Source organism: Macaca thibetana, chromosome 1 (assembly GCF_024542745.1).
Source record: "Macaca thibetana thibetana isolate TM-01 chromosome 1, ASM2454274v1, whole genome shotgun sequence".
NCBI classification, from domain to species: Eukaryota; Metazoa; Chordata; class Mammalia; order Primates; family Cercopithecidae; genus Macaca; species Macaca thibetana.
In genome coordinates this window covers 115658803-115680333 of record NC_065578.1, presented here as the reverse complement: position 1 = coordinate 115680333, position 21531 = coordinate 115658803, and the positions used below count along the sequence as shown (strand labels likewise).

The following is a 21531-nucleotide window of genomic DNA, read 5'->3' as shown; positions in this document are numbered from 1 at the left end:
GCCCACACCCACCCCAAACCAAAAGTATTCAAAAGGGCTCAACAGTGTTTTGCAAGAGGCTTCATTTATCCTGCTGATACTCAACTAAATTATGACATTCTATATGTAATCAAGGGTAAAATTTAAAGCTAAAGCTTATAAAACTCCAAAGGGAGAATATTTCCTCTTCCTGCCCATGTACCTCCCCTCTTTGTCCCCCAGCTTGCCCTCGCCCTCCGTGTACCCATTTATCTTCAGACCTGGTACTTGTTGGTGGAGTTGAAGGGTATTTCGACGATTTTGGCGTATCTTTCTCTCATCTCCTTCACGGAACCACAGCACAGCTCTATGCACTTCAAGAGTGCTGACTCAGAGGCATCTCCTGCAACTGCCCGCTGTGAACAGAGACATCATCTGTAAATTATCTCCAAAAAATGTCACTGAGGCATCACTGAAAAACAGGAAAAATAACTCAAGACACATTCCAATCTTGTCAGAGGTAGCAAAGGATGGGCAAGAAGGAAGCAGCGGTGTTAAGTGGGACAGAAGTCCCTCTAGCCCAGACCACTGCTGTTCACAGTGCTTCAGACTCAAACCCCAATGTCCTTCCCCGGCCCACAGTAGCTTCTAGTGAAAGAAGGCTGTGGGAAGGTGTCACCTTCCCTAGAAGAGGTATAACACACCCTTCCAACCTACTGCAGTCTATTTCTATCTTCTCCCGGCCTACTGAAAAGTCTCAAAGCCAATGCTATTCCCAACTACCTATTTCTGGTTCCTTATCTGAAAATACCAAGTGAGAGACTAAACATTTATAGCACCTTTCATTACTGTAGAATTCATAAGAAAATGCTTAGGGTCTCAGGACTGGGGACAAATTGCCTATGTCAAGGGCAAAGTAGAAGACTTTACATTCTAATCATAATTGCGCAAAATTAATTGGGCCTGAAGGATGTGAACTGAAAGCTATTACCAGCTCCAACAGTAATAAAATCGAACCATGTAACATTTTAGTCAAAGCCCACGCTTCAGGTGACACATATTATCTGTGATACGTGATGACACACTTATATTTTGACATACTGAAAGCATTTTCAGTTGTAAACAACTTTTATATAGGTAAGCCTTTTAGAACTTTAACATCTAAGGTTGCATATGCAGATGAACAGATCAATGCTCAGAAGTATAGCAGCTCCACAGAGCAAGAAAGTTGGCTGGGTTGGAAAGAAACACAAAATAAGTGGGGGACATTTTAAATAAAAGCCAGCTATTTTAATAAAAGCAAAATAGGGCTGCTTCCCCCTCCCCACTTTTTAGTAATAATGCCATCAATATGGCCCAACTCCAGAAATACTTGGAATACAGCTTCTGCTACCTTTCTGGGGTTTTTTAATCAGGAAAGAGTTGATACTTGTGGAACCTGATGCTCAAAGCCTAGAACATTTCCACTTTGAGGTAAAGAAAAACATGAAACACTTATCTCAAGTTTTATCCCCAAGATAAACAACATTATCCTCAAATCAACATCAATTCAATGCCAAGAAAATCTCCTTTGCAGAATAAATGAACCCTATCCTCACCACAGAAGGCATCTGAGTTACATCCAAGCCACATTCCCTTTGGCAACTTAGTTTATACCCACAACTACTACAGGCAGCTTCACAGAGAATGTGGGACCCAGAGAGCCTCACATAGCTTTCTTCTCCTACAGGACTTTGTACAATTCACGATCCTTCTGAGACTGCATCTTCACTTGGGCAGCACAGTAAAATCTCAATCATTTCAAACTGCATCAGAATTCCACAGGCTAAGGCTGGGCTTATTTTGGCCTGGAGCTTATTTTTACATCATTAGTAAATAAGCTAAGAACCAATAAGATAAGATAAGCTGAGCTATTTCAGGAAAATAAATGGCTTAAAGGATTTACTGGAATCTACTGTATCCTAATATGCAAATACGATTATCGAGTCACTACAGCCCTCAGCTCTCACTGTCCACTAGGTTAGGTGATAACATAAACTCAGAGTAGTAAAAGCAGATGAATTAGGTTTTTCACCAATAAAGACTGTCTTCCATCTCTTCCCATCCCACTTTGGTCAGATTTTTACTGCAGCTTCCCTTTTTAATCAACTTATATGGAGCAGGGGGTCCTATAATACATCAGGATCTACAGGCAACACAATGTAAGTTACAGCAAAGTACTGCACAGACCACTCCAAGTGTTCTACAGTGAACAGTCACACAGACCACAAAGGTAATCTGCTACTTTTAACACTCAAATGGCAGTTCTCATGTGCTGTCTACACCCCTCCAAAAGGCAACCCATCATTAACTCTTGAGCCTACCTTAAGAATAGGTAGGTTTTCCTGGTTAGCCTGAAACACTGCCCTGTTACAAAGACCTGCAATTCTGGACAGAGCAAGCCAGGTAGCTGAAGTCTTGTCAAAAGAGACACCTGATGGAGGCAAGAAAACACAACAGGACAATAATGCATTAAAGGCTATGTTCTCAGTTCTCCTATTAAAGTCCTATAGAAATTTGCAGTGATACATCTCATTTCCCAATTAATGAAACCAATCACATTTCAGGCATTCTTCAATCACATTTGTAGGGCAATTTAAAGTTTCTGCTAACATGCAAAAAATCAAAATCCCATACCCTTGACTCTTCACTAAATGATAAAAAGAAAGAAAGAAAAAGCTGTCATGAGCATTAAAAAAGAAATTTTTTTTTCATGTAATTTCTTAAAAGAAAAAAAACCAAGTGGAGCAGGTGGCTGAGGTGTGTGGTAGCCCTGGCCTTACCACTCTGATTCTCTGTCGTATCAGCTTCATGGATTTGATTGTCAAACCACATGTGGGCCACTGTCATCCGGTTCTGAGTCAGAGTTCCAGTTTTATCCGAGCAGATGGTGGATGTGGACCCCAAGGTCTCCACAGCTTCTAAGTTCTTCACTAAGCAGTTTTTCCTCGCCATGCGTTTGGCGGTAAGTGTCAGACAGACCTAAAAAATATAAGGAAGATTATTACTTCACTCAATCAGGTTGGAATTCTACACAGATTCTTGCTATACCCTAATGTGGAAGACATTAGTCTAAAATTAAATCTCTCCAACCTTCTTCTGAAGTCTGAAGAAATAGTAAGGGGAACCCATACATGAGGCTTCCCCTTCCTTCCAGAAAAGCAATCTATTAAGAAAAACAGTAACAGGATTCTACCCTATTCTATCCCCCTACTTGATCCCAAGTTCTTCTCCTTTCTCCACTGCACTGTTCTAGACCACGTGATAATTTAAAAGCAAAATGTATGCTTTGGGGTTATCTTACGTATAAACAAATGCTGAGGTTTTCTCACTGTCAAAACTCACCATATGATGTGGCTCTCAAGAAAAACTGTATCAAACATCCAGAATAAAACATAAGTTGGCAATACCTTAGAATAGGATAGCAGAAGAATGTAACATTCATGCAAGCTGATCTGAGTCAGGGTGACCATCACCTGCCTCTTACCGTGACAGTGGCCAGCAAACCTTCCGGCACATTGGCTACGATGATACCGATGAGGAAGATGACAGCCTCAAGCCAGGTGTACTCAAGGATGAGAGAAAGGATGAAGAAAGACACACCCAGGAACACAGCCACACCCGTGATGATGTGGATAAAATGTTCAATTTCTGCAGCAATGGGGGTCTGGCCTCCTTCGAGCCCAGAAGCAAGTGTGGCAATTCTTCCCATCACAGTGCGATCCCCAGTGTAGACAACAATACCACGTGCGGTGCCTTAAAAAGAAGGGGAGGAAGAACTGTACCTAATTGTATCTAACCTGAAGGAAGCCACAGATTTTACACAATTACATAGCATGGCTAAAAAAGAAAAAGAGTTGACAAAAGCACACTTTTAAGGGCCAGACTTTTGGTTGTACATGCTGCTTGGCAAAGGGACTTCTCTCCATTAGCAGGACAGCAGCTCCAACACCCATGCCAGACTGGTGTTGTTGACAGAAGAGGCAGGTGGAGGTAAGGGAAACTGCCACAAGGTTTCCTGCCAGCTAGGAAAACACCTCTGCTCTGTGCTTGACACAAGTTGTCAGAAATGGAGCCAATAAAACAAGAGATTGTGCCTATGGTTTTGATTTTGTTAATGCCCAAGAGAAATACCACACAGTGCTCAAAGTGCCAAAAAACGGCCTACCTTCAACACAATTGGTTGAAAAGAAGGCAATGTTCCTCGTCTCCAGGGGGTTTTCATTTGTGAAATCTGGAGACCTAGTCTGGGGTTCTGATTCACCAGTGAGTGAGGAGTTATCCACCTGTATGTGAGGAAAAGAAGAAAAATGTCATGTGAATACACTGCCTTATCATGGGCTACTGTACCCCTCAAATCCAGCTGCCCAAACAGCAGAGCTAGCCATGAGGTTTGTTAAAATAAAAGTTCTACCTTGCAGCCATTTGCAGATATGATTCTGAGGTCAGCAGGAATTCGGTCTCCTCCTTTTACTTCCACCAGATCCCCAACCACAACATCCTCTGCATTTATGCTCATTTTCTCACCATTTCGAATCACAAGGGCTTGCTTTGGAAAGGAAACCATTTATACCGTTAGTATACCAACAAAGAGAAGGTAGTGTCCAAAACAAGAAAATAAAATTAAGAATGGTCTATTATCCTAATTACCTATACTATTCACTTTTTTATTTACACAAGTTACAAAAGCTTGCTCACCAGTCTAAGAGATATTGCTGTAACAGTGTGCCTGTATTCAGAGTTTACATTCAAAAGAAAGGCTACCACTTTTTGGGGTAGAAGGAAAACAGGTTGTTTTGGGGCGGAGTAGAAGACATCCATCTCTCTGATGGAGTCATGTAATATTTGGAAAACCTTAACTTCACACTAATTCACAGGCTGACATGCTTGGGGCTGTCAAGTCATCCACTGGGGAAGGACAAAGCGTCTGGTACCTGAGGGACCATGTTTTTGAAGGATTCCATGATCTTTGAACTTTTAGCTTCTTGATAGTAGGAGAAGCAACCAGTTATGATGACAACGGCTGATAGCACCACACCCAGGTACAGCTGGAAGGGAAAAGACAAGTTAGGGTCCGTGGCTCTACACAAGAATTAGGGGCATTCAATTAATTTTTTGACTGAATAAAAAACAGATTTTTAATAGAGAAACCAAGATTTCAGAAATATAGAACTCATGTTTTCTTATTTATCCTTCTAAAGACCACATAGAAAGGGTCAGAAATGGAGTCAGTCACACCAACACTTGACCACTAACTGGACTTTTGGAAATGTTCTAGATGCATCAGTTTCTCCTGCTTTATAAAACAAAGATTGTTTTTCAACCAACTTGTGGATTTTGAAAAATGGCCACCAAGCATTTCTGGACAGGTGGATGTGCCAACATTAAAAGCTGTGCTCTGCCATTCAGTGGGTGGCGGCCGGGGCCTGAGCAGAGCTCCCTGCTGACAGCAGCACATGCACGTGGGCATCCCACGTGTAAGAGCATCTACAACGTGGGTGGTAGAGAGAGGAACTGGAAATGAAGGAAGAATGGATGGGCCTCGAAGGCAACAGCTGCTGACACTATTCCTCAGTGTTCATAACCATTAAGTAAAGAGTGGTAATTGAGAATAAGTGGGAGACAAAGACGGAGAAGATATCTGATGTGTACTACAAATCCATGTGCTGAATTACAGAACTCACATTATCATTTTGAGGTTCCTCTTCTGTAGCAGCTTGGATGCTATAAGCCAAGAAACAAAGAATCGCTCCAATCCACAGTAACATTGAGAACCCCCCAAAGAGCTGCCGACAAAACTTGATCCATTCAGGAGTAGTGGGAGGGGGAGTGAGGGCGTTGGGACCATCTCGCGCCAGGATCTCAGCTGCACGAGCAGATGTTAATCCCTGAGAAGCAGTGGAATATAAATAAGGCAAACTGTACTAGCACTTACAAGCCAACATACCTATCTGATAGCTGGACAGCTGCAATAAGGATTTAAAGAAGAAACAAAATGTCCCAAGCTAGAGAGCCAAGGTAAAACCTAGCAAATTCCTCCATGAATAATTCTGCTGATGAGCCAGCCTCCAAAGGGTTCAGGCAAACAATATGCCCACGTTTCCCAAGGAACCCGTAACACCCAGATTAAAACTCTTTAAATTGATCCATCAATAAATTTGAATTCAGCCTGGTTTCTTCTAAGTTTTAGATCAAGGGATTAATGCCAAATTGCATTTCTGCCAAAAAGGTATCTACTTTCACAAATCCATTCAGTTTTGCAAATTAACAGCTTTGAGTTTTCTATGTATTGATTCTGTGGGGAGGGGAAAAAAACCCCTCTACAAACATCAAAGGAGAAAAAACTTCCTGTAGAAATCCGTTGGGTTAACAGCCAAGTTTTAAATATACAGCTTGATTCTTTGCTTGTCTGGCAGGCAAGGGCTCACCTCCATGTGCATTTTAGCCAACTCCCAATAAACCTGTTGACTGAAAAGTACTCACTGGAAAAATCTACTCTACTAAAGCCTGCTATTTTTCTAATGGGTCTTAAACCCAAGATTCACTGACAGCAGGCAATTATATATAAGCTCTCATTAAGAGAGGAAAATATGATCACTTTTATACTCTCAAAATATCAAGTCAAAAAAAATAAAATATTTTTGTCTAAAGAATCTATTTACCTGTATTTTGTGCTCATGTTACCAAACATTTGAGTGCTATCTACATGCCAGGAACTGAATTCAGTGTTTTAATTAACTTGTTTAATTCTCATGACAATCCTTTTTAAGGCATTATTAACCTCATTTTACAAGGAAGGAAATAGACCCACAGCATTTGAGTAATGGGCATAGGTCGGAGAGAGCACACTTCATTAAGACTCTAATAAAAACCTAAGTGAGATGTGAAGTGGCAACAGAGACTGCCTGGCACACAGTGAGCAGAGTCACTGTTGGCATGTTGTTCTGAGTCGAGTCGAGGCCTCCTCTTGGAGCTTAAAGTGCCTGTGTCAAGAAAAACGCTCTCAAACCACATTCTTCTCTACTCTTTCTTTTTTCTTTTCTTTTTTTTTTTTTTTTTGAGACAGAGTTTCACTCTTGTTGTCCAGGCTGGAGTGCAATGGCGCAACCTCGGCTCACTGCAACCTCCACCTCCCAGGTGTAAGCAGTTCTCCTGCCTCAGCCTCCCGAGTAGCTGGGATTACAGGCACACACCACCACACCCGGCTAATTTTGTATTTTTAGTAGAGACGGGGTTTCTCTATGGTGGTCAGGCTGGTCTCAAACTCCTGACCTCAGGTGATCCACCAGCCTTGGCCTCCCAAAGTGCTGAGATTACAGGAATGAGCCACCGCACCCGGCCTCTTCTCTACTCTTACACCACAACAATCAACACAGAAGATGACTTCTGTGACCAAAGGTGTGGCGGTTTCTCCCCACCACCAAGATTTCCTCCAGTTCAATTCCAACACTATCTACCTGGAAAATCAGAAAGGTGGAACAAGATTAGAGTCTTGCCTTGTGGCAGGTGAAAGGAGGGCAGGAGAGAGATCCTGTTTCTTGAAGCCTGACACCGAGGTCTAACACACCCAACATTATAACAAAAGACTGTAATAAGGGCTAAGGGAGTTATGAACCAGGAACTGTGGACAAAAAACAATATATATCAGAACACCACAGTACCCATGGCTCTTGATGCCTTACTGAAAAAATACTACATATTGGCTTGCTATTTAAGTTATTCCCAGACTTTTCAGTGATTATCTGGAAATAAGACATGCCTAGACTATTTACTTTTATAACATTTGTTACACATTTAATGTCAAAATCCTCTAGATAACAAGGATACATAACGTGTATTTTATGAAAAGGTTTCTTTAAATTTTGTGCAAAACAATTTACAAATAAATGATGGAATAACTAAACAAATGATAGTATAACCATAACATACTGCAACGGACTAGCTGGGAAAAGGGCAAAAATGTGAACTGTTGAAGATTCAACTAGGTGAAATATTCAACTGAATTTAACAAATGTAGAAAAATAAAGGGAAAATGTATCATCTAAAGGTCAAGGCATAAGCATGGCTTTGAAGCCAACTGCAACTCCTGGTGTTCCCACTTACTGGCTCTCAACTACTATAAAATAGGGAGAAGAAAATAACATCCACTTTCAAAAAGTTTCAGGGAAAAGAAACAGTAGCATATAAAAGCCCAAGCTCTGTGCATGTCACATACTAGATACGCAGATGTGTCTGTCGTTTTCTTACTAGAGCCCCTGAAGTTAGACCTGTATGCAATACAGGGGAAAGTACAATATGGAAAACTAGGATTTTGTACAACAGCCTTCAAACTAGAACATACCCGGCTCAAGTCTGTTCCATATTTACGATGAAGTTCATCAAGGCTAAGTTTATGATCATCCTAAGGGAAAAAAAAAAACAGAAACAAAGAAAATAAACAGTGTAGTATAAAAAAATGACAAAAAAATAGCATTACTCATTACTATCATTAAGCTTATTAAACGAAGTGCAGATGTTTTCTTCAGTGCAGAAGTTGGTACACTTTTCTCCATCGCTTCATGGCTTCACAACCATACAGCTATCATTGACAGCTCTTCACTGGAGAATGGCTGAAGCTGAGTGACGGTGGCCCATTACTACTTGCCGCAACACTTCAGAGAAACCCAGCAGCTCTCAGGGATCTAGTAAAACCTTATCTGCCTTCTCTGATGACTAGGTCAATTCTAGACAGGTTAAGTAGATGGAAGCTTCCATAGCCTGGAGAGGCTGAATTTCCCAGTGTTTGATATAATACAGAGAAAAGCAAAGACTCATGATATCAACCTAAGTTCCTTCTGTTGATCTGTGGTTATGCCAGAGTGACTGCATTAACTTTTCCTGTCCTCTAACAGCTTTTAAAAAGAAAATGTTCAATATTAACCTCTACGACAAGATGAGATCTGTACAGCTGCTATGATCTCTTTTAATATAAAGCAGTTCTTTGACTGAAGAATACAGTGAGGTTTGGGGGACTAAAAATCATGGATTTTTAATAAGGATGGAATACAATATTCCTCCTAGTACTTACCATAGAAACTTCTTTCTTCAGTTCATCCATGTCCCTGTCTTTTTTGCCCTTTTTGCCCTTTTTATCACCTTGTTCTGAAACAGCTGCAGGCTCATACTTATCACGTCCAACCTGCAGGAGAATATGGGAAAAGTAAGGCTATGAATTATGACCTCATCTGAAACTGAAAATTCTGGAGCAGGGGATTTTGGTAGTTTTTAAGGTAGTCATAATTTGGAATAGTCATTAAGATAATAGTCAAGAAAATGTATGCCCGTATATTGCATACTACATAAGCAAAGCAATCTACTAGTAATACATTGGCTTAAGATACATTCTCTCCATCCAAGAGCATTAAGACCAGTGGGAAACTCTTAACACCTCTGAAGCCACTGGTAGGCTTCAGAATGGCCCTGCCAGCGCCACTTCCATTTGGGGTTAATGAGATTTTTGCTATCAAAATCCCTATTCTGCATTCCATCTTCCCTACTGAAAGACTGAAACTAACTTTACATTATTAATTTAGAGTGCAATATTGTGCTTATGAGTCCGCAGTCTCAATCAGACAGGCTTGAGTTAAAATCCTGGGCTTTACCACTTACCAGCAATGTATCCTTAGGCAAGTTACTAACTCCTACATTTCAATTTCCTCTTCCATAGCATGGAGATAAAGAATACTGCCAACCTCATTTTGTGTTTTTAAGGATTAAATGATACAAGACATCTAAATGCTAGTACTTTTATATTATTTATATTCTTTGCTTTGCAAATACATTATTACATATCAAATTTAAATATCTTTAGTGCTCACATAAGAACACTCACCTTTACCAGCTTCTCATATTAAAAAGTCAGCCTAAGACTCCTTAAAATTCTTTGCATAAGAGATTAAAAAAAAAAGGGAGCCCCCACCCCATTCTGTAGCGTGAAAATAAAACCTCCAAATGAAAGTCTCTGGAAATGTTTTGACATAAGCAGGATGTAGGGAAAGCGTGTGCATTATCACATAATTCACAGGATCCACCTACGCCTCTCGAAAACTGGAACAATTTTTAAAGAAAATGTTGATTCTATAGTTTAAATTTAGATTGTTCCACTCCCCCACCCCTGTTGAAAATCCTTGAGCTTATCTACACAAAGCCTGAACTTGGTGCTCCAAAGCTGAGAGGAGCAGAAGAGCCCCTTGTTCCAGACACCTCCCCCTGAAGCAGCCTCCCACAACTACAACTTAAGGCCAAAAAGTAGACATTAGCAGTTTTCTTAAAATGCATGACATATGGTGCTATTACTATTATTTTGTGGTTCTCCCTTACTCATTTCTAACTTTCCTAAGTGCCTTACCAGCTACTAAAGCAGTAATTAGTAACTCGTGTCCAGATTGTAATTTTATTGTGCTGAAATGAAAAAAGAAAATCAAAAAGTCTATGTGTGTTTCAGTCATAACTAATATAGTTGCAAATAAAATACAGTGTTCACTTAAATTTAAAAATATGCTCTTAAGACTCCAAGGAGAAATCCTTCTCCAAATTCACTGGTGTGGCCCCCATGTAGAGACATATTATTTACCTTTTTAACTTCTGTGGTCACGTGTGCAGCACTACTTGACTAATAACTTCTTCCAACTGGGTGGGTTCTTTAGTTTCTATCTTATCTATTAATGAAGCAGGTCTAAAGATAGTCAACATTCTTGACATTCTCTCCATTATGGAGCAACCACATTTGTTGGTGCCTCTTTCAGTACAGCTCTTGGTGCCAGAGTTTAAATGCAAAATAGTAACACATACAAATGGACAAATAAAACAAAAAGGAAAAGGCAAGTCATCTACCAGAAAGGAACCACAGCTAAAGTAGTATTTCCTTCATACCTTTAATGAGAAAGCACAACACTTAAAAACCATTTTAAAGACACTGACTAAGGATCTCTGAAAGATTTATGTGACCACTCTGTATTGATTTCTTTCTTTTTTTTTTGGGATGGAGTCTCACTCTGTCACCCAGGCTAGAGTGCAGTGGCACAATCTCAGCTCACTGCAACTTCCGCCCATGGGTTCAATCAATTCCCTGCCTCAGCCTCCCGAGTAGCTGGGATTACAGGCACCTGCCACCATGCCTGGGTAATTTTTGTATTTTTAGTAGAGACGGGATTTCACCATCTTGGCCAGGCTGGTCTTGAACTCCTGACCTTGTGATCCACCCGCCTCGGCCTCCCAAAGTGCTGGGATTACAGGCGTGATCCACCGCGCCCAGCCTGTATTGATTTTTAAAATACAGCTCACAGATTCTCTCTGAGCAAGTTGAATATCACTGAAATATATTTCAATAAATGAAATAGTTATAACCCCTCAGCTTCATCATCTGGATACTTTGCTTATTCTCAGACTTCCAGTATCTTCCACTCCAGAAGAGAGAGGATTACTAGAGCAGCTAGGCTTTGAACACGTTCCAAGGTTTTACCCCCACTTACAAAATAAATGTCTTGCCCATAGCTTCACCACTATCAATGCTAAAGTTAGTTGGGAATCTAGATTCCCTAATAACTCTCCCTTTTCTTTATCCATTCATGCTAGGTAAGGCAAAGTTTTAAATGAGGCCATTTGTGAGTGAGACATGGTAAGTATTAACAAGTGAAACTGCTTTTTCTTCTAAATTTTAGTTTTTTCACTAGGCAATGTGTGTCTAGAAGAACCAGGCAGCTTATACAATTTAGTTCTTCTTCACAAGTAAAATAATAACTTAATATTAGCTTACCCTGGTGGGAACCAAATATTACCTAAGTCCCTATCAGTCTCAATTACCGCAGTCTCAAAGCTGCAAAATTCAGAGTCAGGGAGTACACACTGGGTGAGATGAACAGTGGTAGAATCAGGGCAATGTTTCCTTATTATTTTTTAAGGCATTTGGGAAAAACAAAGGTCATGGGAAGGGTGAATGATAAATACGGCATTTCCTCGATCAACTGCAGTGACCTTCCTGCTCATCTGGGCATTGGGCACACACTTCTACTTTTTCAATTAGAAAGTTCAGGTCACTTCCACCCTCCCAGAGGACTGGGAGTGATTAATCCTCACTCTCACCATGTTCCATGTAAGGGCACCCCCGCCCCTTTGAGCATCTCTGAGGAAAGGTACAGTGGAAACTCAATGGATTACACCATTCTCTAAAGGGCCACTCATAAAAATGAAGTTGGGTTATGGTTCCCCCCGCCGCCCTTCCATTCTAATTTAGGAAGTGGAAAGTCACAGCAAGGGCAGGGGTTTACCCACGGTGACAGAGCTTAGCACAGCGTCATCATTTCATCCTGTGCTTCCCATGGATTCTATCCTCTCAAAGATTAACTAAGCATTTTGCTATTTGATCTGGGTAGAGGGAAAAGGTGCCCGAGAGATAAGAAGATAAAATTCTTGACAGGAGGAACCAAGGTTAAAACATGTAACAAGGTTCACTCACTTAAAAACGTATACCGGATCCTCACAGTCCTCACAATGAGTGAGACATCCCCAAGACCTGCTAGAGCTAAAGATGTTCCTTCCTCTTTTTTGGCAGTTAGCCATTTAATAGGGACAGGGTTGGGGATAGATATGACAGATGTAGAAATTATCCCAAAATAAGCAGGAGCTTCCATCCCAGAGGTGTATCGCTTGAGGTCTATATAAACTACAGCCACCACCAAAGGCCTTCATACCAGCCTCCAACAGGGCAGGATGTGAAGGCTTTCTCAACCTGCATTTTCCCCACCATATCAGCACAATGTCCCATGGCCAGCAGGGAGCTCAGAATTCTTCAGACTTCTGAAATTCCTGCTGAAAAAGTCTAGAGGGTACTTGAAAGTTCAAGACCCCCCCCAATCCCTTCAGACAGGTCTGCTAATGGTGTTGAGTCTGTCAATTTATTCTAGTGTTGCCACATGCTGGCTACATGACCTTTGCCTGTCGGCCTCAGTTTCCTCATCCCTAAAATTGGAATAATACTTGGTATAACTATTAAAGAACCTAAAGAAGGCATTTTCATAGTCTAGTCAAGAAACCATCAACTCTGAAAAAATAAAACATCTAAAAACTGGACTATTTCCAAAGCCCACAAACAAAAGCTTTTGACTGGCAAGAAGGGCCAGGACAGCAAAAGGAAGTGCCCCAAATGCAGCCCATTTCAGAGTTGCCAAGAAGACTGTAGAAACGGCACCTCTGGACACGATGTGGCAAATACCACTTTAGCAGGGAAGTTGTGTGATGGACTCTGACCCTGCTGGTTCCCTAGAGGCTGCCAAGTCTAGGCTCCCCTTAATATAATAGGTATGGGGGAGGGGTGCTTTCTCATTTTCCTGGACGATACATTTTTAAATCATCCAACACCATTGTGTATGTAAAAGTATTCGCAAAGCACTACACAAAGGCTATTTATTATAACTTGGTCTTAATCAACATATACATTACTGCCATTTTTCACTTTCTACAAAAATTCTTTTCAAACCATTGAAGAGAAAACTCCTTTGGCATTATTTTTCATTTGATCTTATCAGTGAAAACTTAAAGAAAATAACAGTCAAAAAAATGATCTGGCCCAGTTTATTACATCTCCATTTGCTCCTAAATGACTAAGTAGTTTAGTTTATGTGCAAGGAATTGTGTAGCCAGGGAGTGGAGGACTAAGGGATGGCCGGGGTTGAGGGAGGACACTGTCATAGTACCATGGCTGCTATCCAGTCCCAGCAGCAGCACATCACTGCAGGAGCAGCAGTTCTCTGCAGAGGAAGAGGAGGTGAGCCTGAGGGGCCACCATGCCTTCATATTCCTTCTCTTGCCCATCCAAATAAGCATGCTGGAGAATATAATTTACTAAGGCCAAAGCAGGAAGTCCCTTTGTGAACCCAGTTTAGTATATCCAAACTTGGGCAGCCCATCAGCCAGCAAGGGTCAAAGAACAGTGACAGATCTAGCCAGCAAGTTCCCTCAACCCAAAAGAAAATGACTTGACCTTCCTCTCCAATCTGCCTGCATGTCAATTCTTAATGAGTCTGACAGCCTACCCTACCTGGAGTAGTATACATCCATGATCATTCAAAAAATAAAAATTCTAAAAGGTGTAAAGAATCAGTGCAGTTTAGATATACTTTTAACAGTTATTAAGACTCAGAAAAAAAACTTCAGTTTCTTCAATGGAATATTCTACCTCTACATTAGGCACATGGGTTATGAAGGGTTAAAACTTTCTGCTTATTCCTTAACTCTCCGACTATTTGCTGACCACCTTACCGCCTTTTTTTCATTTTACCAGAGTGCTCTGGTTTGAGACAACTGATTAATAATCGGCATATGCGTTATGAGAGGACCAGAACAATTCCCAGTAAGTCCTGATCACTCCTCAATTAGTACCCTGAAGCTTAGGCTAGGAAGGAAAATGACTGCCAGGCTGAAAAGGATAAAGGCTGTCCAAGGCCCTAAAGAAATGTCACATGAATTGAAGTAATAAAACAAATATGGTGCCATGGAAGCATCACATGGAAGATAAAAGAAACACACAAGAGGATAACCCCCAAAGTGCATTAGGGACCTGCCCCTACCTGGTAACAGACTAGAAAGAGAAATCACAGCTCACTGATCCACACAGCAAGGCCCACTGAGTCACAAAATCTTACACTGATCATCAGGCCCCCAAACAATACAAGTCCCAAAGACAAAGCATAAGCTACCATGAATCAACTTGTCAAATCACCGAGACAGCCAACAGTCATTACTAAATAGGGTTTGAATAAAACCAGAAAGAGATCACGTGCAGATATATTTCAACATAAGTCACAAAGGAACTAGTGAGTGAGGTCTAAAACCAGATAAAAAGATTCACTGTAAAGTCACAAAGGAACTAAGGAATGCGGTCTATTGGTGAAAAATCCCTTTGCTCAGGACCCAAATAAAAACTAAACCAAAGAGAAAGTGTAGGGTAAAGGGTACTTCTTTCCTAACACAATCTGCCATCCAAAACACCAAATAAATACGAAGAACTTCTTGTGGATTCCTGACAACAGTTTTCAGCACAACTAATGAGGTGAGTCATATGCAAAGAACAGTCTCTCTCTGACTCCAGCCAAAGAATACACACTTCCTCTCATACACTCAATTCATAGCAACGTGAGAAAGTTCAGACCTGACTAGGTTCCATATCCTTCCTCCAAAATATATAAATGAAGGAGAGTTTTAAAAATGAGTGAGTAGGTTTTACAGTTCTCTCTACTGCACATTATCATGTACTAGACATGTACTTTCAGTGTAATCTAGAATTGGACAGCTCTGGCAGGGATGGGAAACATTTTGCCTGGTGTTTTGTCGTCCAAACCCAGCCACTCTGATTACTGTGAGCCCATCTGATCTGACACTCGGGTTTCTTCTTCTAGCCTGTTGGCTGGCAGAGAGCCCTGGGCAGCTAGAAGAAGTCAGCACAGCACAAATGTTCAGGCTCCCTCTCATCACAGAAGGCCGAAAAGCCCATTTTATTTTGCAAGACTTGGAAAACATAAAAATGATCATCAACTGCAAACAAAGTCCTTCACCTGAAAAGTGAAAGTAGACAGAAAGATGCTATTAAACAAGAGATTTGCTTGTTGAGCAAAGATAACAGTTGCAGTAATGTCAACTGACACCTCTACTTGACTTTCCTATGAAAGGCAATTAACATTATTTCCCATTATTTTCAAATCTTAGTATGTTCTCACGGTGAAGGAAAAAACTGCTCTCTAATTTTGAAAGGGCTAATGACTTACTGACAAACAGCAAACCCAGTCTGTAAAGATTTGATCTTCTCTTGGCTCTAATTACTGTACCTATGTAAGCCCAATAACAATAGCCACAACTCAGGCTGGCACGGCACTCCTTCCATAAACATAACATAGATTACTTCACTTGATCCCCAGGATGAGCATTCTATCCAAGAGCCAGATGAGAAACCGAAGCTTCAGGGCTTTTATTTTATTTTTTAAACCTGTTTGTTTTTGAGTGAAGAAACCAATTTTACTTTACCATACAAAATCCTTAAAAGCTATTTCAGTTAAAGCCTTTCTTATTCTTAAGTTTAGATATATTTAAAAGAACATAGCCTGATTTGAATAGAAAGTCACTTATCTGTTCATGTGTTGCTAAAATAATCAGAAAACAATGACTGAGGGTACTGGAATGGAGCATGGATGAGTGCCAACTCTATTGTGCTATAAAATGTTGAATTCACTTTTATTTTTAAATGCAACTTAGGAATAACATTCCCAGAAATCTGTATATTTGAAGTGTTAGCCCTCATCTGGACAACTGGATTTTTAAAGGCATTTTTTTTTTTTTTTTTTTTTTTTGGGCTCTCAGGTTTACCACTCTCTCCCCATCTTCCCAGGTTTAGGAGGCAGGCCTCCCCCTTTCCTACCCTCCCACCTGAAGGTGAGTCACTAGAGTGTTACAAGCTTACTGGCAGGGAACACTACAAATTAACAGTAAGTTACCAAAAGGGGATACACCCTTATAAAAGGGTACAGAAAGAACCCAAGAAGCAGGGAACTGTTACACACTGAACAACTGACAGGCAAAGGGTGAGGCACAAGTGCTCTCTCCTCCCCCCAGCTCTAGGCACTAGTTCTTCCTGTAACTGCTCCACTAGCTCCCAGCCAGGCCCGGGCAACTTTCCACTCTGAGGCCTCTGCCTTACAATACTTTAAGTCTAAAGTACTAGCTTTATAGCAGCCAGAGGAGCTTTAGTCACACTTTCAAGCTGAGCTCCAAAAGGGCAGCTGATAACAGTACCATACAACCAGGATTTCTGCTGACATGTGCATCCCCCACTGCCACCTTCACTGGAACCTTTTTTCCCTGCCCCTCTTTAAATCACGACTCATAAGCTATGATTTATCTTTTAGGTAACTAATATTCAAACTAAATCCAGAATGTAGTGAAGGACCTGGTGAGACTCCCTCTCCTCATCTTTTACATACTTGAGAAAATAAACTTTCCCACATTTCTCAACAGTTATGGTGTGTACCTTTGGTGAGTGAAACAGTTGCGGGTGGTAGGCCTAGTTGAAGGTTTAAGCCGAGTCATTGGCAATAAAACCCAGTAAGAAAAAAAGGGACAAAATCCTATTTCATCCAGGAATGATTCAGCAAGAGCTGTTCTTTCATTTTCTTACCAAATGCTTAGGAACTAGACTTTTAAGGACATATAAAACCACCTGAAATATCATCAAAAGCTAGGCCACAAAGGGTATAGAGGAGAGGAGGGGAAGAAATTTACAATGACCTTAAAAATTAGCTGCCAGCACAGGCTTCCTGGTTAACCAATTATCAGCAGGGCTTTAGTCACCACTCCACCCACATTTTAATCCCCATGTGGAAAAATCCCAACATGAAATATTCTTCTGAACATTTGGACGATCACAATAAGTCACTGAGGACAAACACACTTGGACAAACACACACACAAACACACAAGTAAACTAATGTTCAATGTATCAGAATACTCAAAACGCTAACTACCACCCAGCAGCCAAGCAGCTCATTATCCCAGTGTTCGCAGCTGTAATTTAATCTTGTGTTTGCTAGCCACTATACATTTTATTGTAAGACATCTGGGTTTAAGCTCTACTAACTATTCAGGTGGGTTACTACCGCATCACTACTGTGCATGTGTGCCTGCGTGTGGTTAGAAAAAAGACATCTAGATACGTGGGCATAACTTAATTACCCAAACCATCTCCATGGCCTATTAATTCAACATCACAAATACCCCAGTTTCATCTGAAGAATAAGTTTTGAGTTCTGTATAAAGAACTCAATGTTAAAGAGTAAATGTATGTTCAGGCTTGAGGCCACAGGCTGTTCAAGAATCAGGGACGCCTGGTCTGTCACTAGTTAACCGTTTGACCTTGAGCAAGTCACTTCACCTTCCTAGGCCTGGGGCACACATCTGTGATCTCTAACCCCCCCCAAATTAGCTCAGGAAGTAAACTTTTTTCTTTTTCTTTTTTTTAAGGGAGGAGAGACAAACAATGAGCTTTAAAGTGCTTGTTTACAGAAATGACCAAGGGTTTGATGGTGTGGTAAAAGCACAGGCCACTAACCCAGTCTCCATCAGGGGAATGGAGACGCCCTGCACTCCGCTCTGCTCTCTGATGCCACTTGACCTGGACCGGCCCTCCACGCTGTATGCTTTTAAAAGCAAGGCGAGTTGTGCATTTCCACTTGTGCCTGTTCTCCCCACCAGGTCCAAGCCTTTCAATTATCTCCTTCAAAACTCATTTAGAGTCCCCAAGGAGTGCAGCCTCCCTCTGCTCCTGTCACTCTGTCTACACCCAGAAGCCTCAGGACCTTCAAAGACCTACTCAGTGTCTGCACTGTGCTAAACCCTGGAGGCAACGGAGTGTATTCTCCCATTTGTATTCTCATGACATGGTCACTTTCAACCCATGAATTCCGAGGTTATTTTATGTAAATTTTTCTTAACTGGACTTTGGCTCCTTTGGGGTCCGGGACCCAGTCTCCTGCAGTAGCTACGGGTAATCAAGTCTTCGCTTCAGAAATGCGGGAAAGGGGCGTTGTGATGATATTCCCACCACGCTCCGCGCTGCTCTCCAGCCCCAAGACCCCTCGTTTCCTTCAGGAACCGCCCTTTGGTGCTTCCGCGACGCTGGAAACTGGCAAAGCATTCCTACCACCGTATTGCCTGCAGCCTCCAGTCCTTTTTCGGGTTTACTGTACCCTGAGGCCCTGATGGGTCTGCCTATCCTTCAGGGCTCGTCCCTTCAAAAAAAATCTGCACGCCTCTCCCCACCGTCGGATGACAACTCCAGTTGCCATCGGTGCATCCTGTGTTTACGGAAAGTGGCCCAATAAAACCCTCAAAAGTATACCTTAAAGGCCATCTTAGGGCAGTGAAGACACACCCTTTCTGGCACCAGCCCGCCCAGCCCGCTCCGCACTCAGGAGAAGCCAGTTTTTTCCTTGGGGGAGGGCGGCCGCCTCTGCGCGGAGCCAGCCAAGCCCCAGCGCCTCCAGGAGAAGAAGCCCCGAACCCGAAGACTGCCCCCGCCGGCGCCGGGGCCGCGGCGGGAACGGAGGCCCGGGAGGGGCCCCGGCGGAGCGCCCCAGGGGAAGGGGAGGAGCGCGCCTTTCCTCAGGGCACGGAGGGCGGAGGGAAAAGGAAGGAGAGAGAAGGAGGTGACGGCGGGCGCAGGGAGGGGAGCCGGGCTCAGGGATGCCGGCTCGGTCCCGGGGCCGCCCCGCTGCAGGTCGCCCCCCTCCTCCCGGACCCGTGGCTTCCCAAGCACCGCCTCTCCGAGCCCCCGGCCCGCTCGGCTTCGGGGGCGCGCAGCCCTCGCCTGGGGTCCGCTCACCCGCCCCCGAGCAATGCTGCGCTCCAGCCCCTCGGCGCTCCCTTCCCCCGCCCCCCGTTACTGCGCTCCCTCCATTTCCAAAGTGCGTCGTCTTTTAAGCCGCGCGGCTCTGCCAGCCCACTCCGCGCCGCGCCGCTTCCTCCTCCGCCGCCTCCCGCTGGCCGCGGTTGCCCTCCCGACTTCCTCCTCTTCCCCTCGAGGGCTCCCCGTGCCCCCTCTTCGGTCGCGCCGGACACTCACCCCCTTCCCCATGGTGGCGGTGCTCGGTGCCCGGCGCCGGGTCCTGTCGCTGGAGAATCAGAGAGAAAAGCAGAGAGCAGCTCCCGGCCGAGCGAGCGGGGCCGGGGGAGCCGAGTGGAGGGAGCTAGGGCTGCCGCGGGGCGGGAGGGAGGGAGGGCGGCCGGCGGCTCGGGCCGATGCCGCCGCCGCTGTTGCTGCCGCCGCCGGTGCTGCTACCGCTGCTGCTGCCACGTGTCCGCCTCCTCCCGCCGCTGCTCTGCGCCCCAGACCCCGCCGCAGCTCCAGCCCGCGCCTCCTCCTCACTTCCTAAAATATGCAACCTGCGTGCTGGCCCCGCCCACGCTGCGAAACGTCACCGTTACCGGAGCAACCTGACACCGGCAGCGGGCCTGGCTCCGCCCCTCCCCAAACCCCGCCCACGGGCCCGGACAGCGCCTGCTGCGGCCAGTCCAGGCTCCCGGCAGGAAGGCGCCCGGGCCCGGGACTAGAGTGTCCACCGTGTCCCGGGAGGGCTGCGGGGCGCTCCTGCTGGCTGAGTAGCAGGGACTTGGCGGCCTTGGCCCTCCCACGCCCCTCCTCCCGCCGCCCTGCATGACCCGCCTGCTATGTAGGGCCCAGGAGGTCCGCAGTGGGTGCGGTACGGTCTCCGAACTGAGCTCCCCCAGTCGCCGCCGACTCGACACCAGAAACCTTGGGCGGAACGGCTTTTCCAGCGCTTCGAGGATCTCCTTTGGGACTCAGGGATGCTGAAGGGGGCTGGCGCTCGGGTGTGATTGCAGCCAGGCCTGACTGAGGGACTCCGCCCCTCTGTGGAATCCAGGCCCCGCGCCCACCTGCGGATGGCCTCCCCAGGCGCTTGGTGCTCTCAGAGTGCCTCCTCTGACTTGGGGTCCTCTTTATCCACTTCCCGCTCCGTCATAGCTGGGATGGATCTGAACTGGCATGGCCAGAAGTTTCAAGCGTCCTCCTCCCACCACCTCTCTTTCTTCAAGATTCCAAAATGAGAATCCAAAGGGCGACCAGCGAATTCATTCACGCTATTGTGTCAATGTAACCTGCTTGCCTAGTTTGGGGATTCTCTTTTTAGGGAAGAAAAACCTGAAGCCCAAAGGAATGCATATCTTTAGCTAGAGGAGCTAAATGAAGGGGGATGCGTTTGAGGACTTGCCAGGTGCCTCTCCACGACTCCACCTGTCAGGGGAGCATCTCCAGCACAGCCTTGGGATCTCTGGTGGGGGAGGTGGGGCAGGAAAGTACCCCTCTCCCCGGATATCCCTGCTTCCACTGCACTTTGGGGCTTCTCTGTCGTTATAGCTTTTGCTTCTTAGCAAGAGGCTGCAATGGCTGAAGTTCTCCAACATTTTAAAAAACAAAGTATTATTAACAAGATTTGCAGGAAGTCAAGTATTCTGAGAAAGGCCAGGATATTGACTTTCTAAGCAAAGGTTCCTAAGTTAAAGCCAACTCTATCAACTTCAAGTATTCATGTAGCATGAACAAACATGGATATGACGCTGGAAAAAATGGGGAAGGAAGGAAAGAAAGGAAAAACTAGAAACTGTGTTGTCAGTTACATCATTAGGGTAATTCTCATCCCTTCTTAGAAGACAGTTTCTTACTGGATGGAGTCTGTTCTTCCTCAAGAATGTATTTTTAAGGGTTGATGTCTCCTACAGTGATCTAGAGACTTGGTTCAATCAGTCCAGGCCATGGAGAGCAGAGGAATTGTAAATAGAATTCAAAACCCTGACTGCCTAGAGAAGAGCCCCCAAATTCAGAACAGAATTCCCTAGGCTGTTAATTCAACAGAGAGTTAGAGTGTTCAGGGATCCACCTCTAAGCTTCTAGAAAATGCTTTCTTTACATGCTCGGAAATATAACTGATAGCCTCA

The 21531-nt window shown here is 43.8% G+C and overlaps 2 protein-coding genes across 2 annotated transcripts in view; one reads left to right on the top strand and one right to left on the bottom strand.

Annotated features, from left to right (window-relative positions):
* Positions 1 to 20184, bottom strand: part of ATP1A1 (ATPase Na+/K+ transporting subunit alpha 1) — a 31791-nt gene extending 11607 nt beyond the window's left edge. Inside the window, exons 1-11 of the mRNA XM_050748037.1 lie at positions 19640 to 20184; positions 9065 to 9175; positions 8339 to 8398; positions 5682 to 5885; positions 4932 to 5045; positions 4412 to 4546; positions 4166 to 4283; positions 3485 to 3753; positions 2781 to 2979; positions 2322 to 2431; positions 240 to 374 (exon numbers count right to left, since the gene is read on the bottom strand). Coding sequence (XP_050603994.1) covers positions 240 to 374; positions 2322 to 2431; positions 2781 to 2979; positions 3485 to 3753; positions 4166 to 4283; positions 4412 to 4546; positions 4932 to 5045; positions 5682 to 5885; positions 8339 to 8398; positions 9065 to 9175; positions 19640 to 19651 — 1467 coding nt within the window. The 5' untranslated portion in view covers positions 19652 to 20184. The remainder of the gene's footprint in view (positions 1 to 239; positions 375 to 2321; positions 2432 to 2780; positions 2980 to 3484; positions 3754 to 4165; positions 4284 to 4411; positions 4547 to 4931; positions 5046 to 5681; positions 5886 to 8338; positions 8399 to 9064; positions 9176 to 19639) is intronic.
* The window catches only part of NGF (nerve growth factor), a 1213865-nt gene that overhangs the window by 126088 nt on the left and 1066246 nt on the right, over positions 1 to 21531 (top strand). The gene's annotated exons all lie outside the window — the stretch shown is intronic.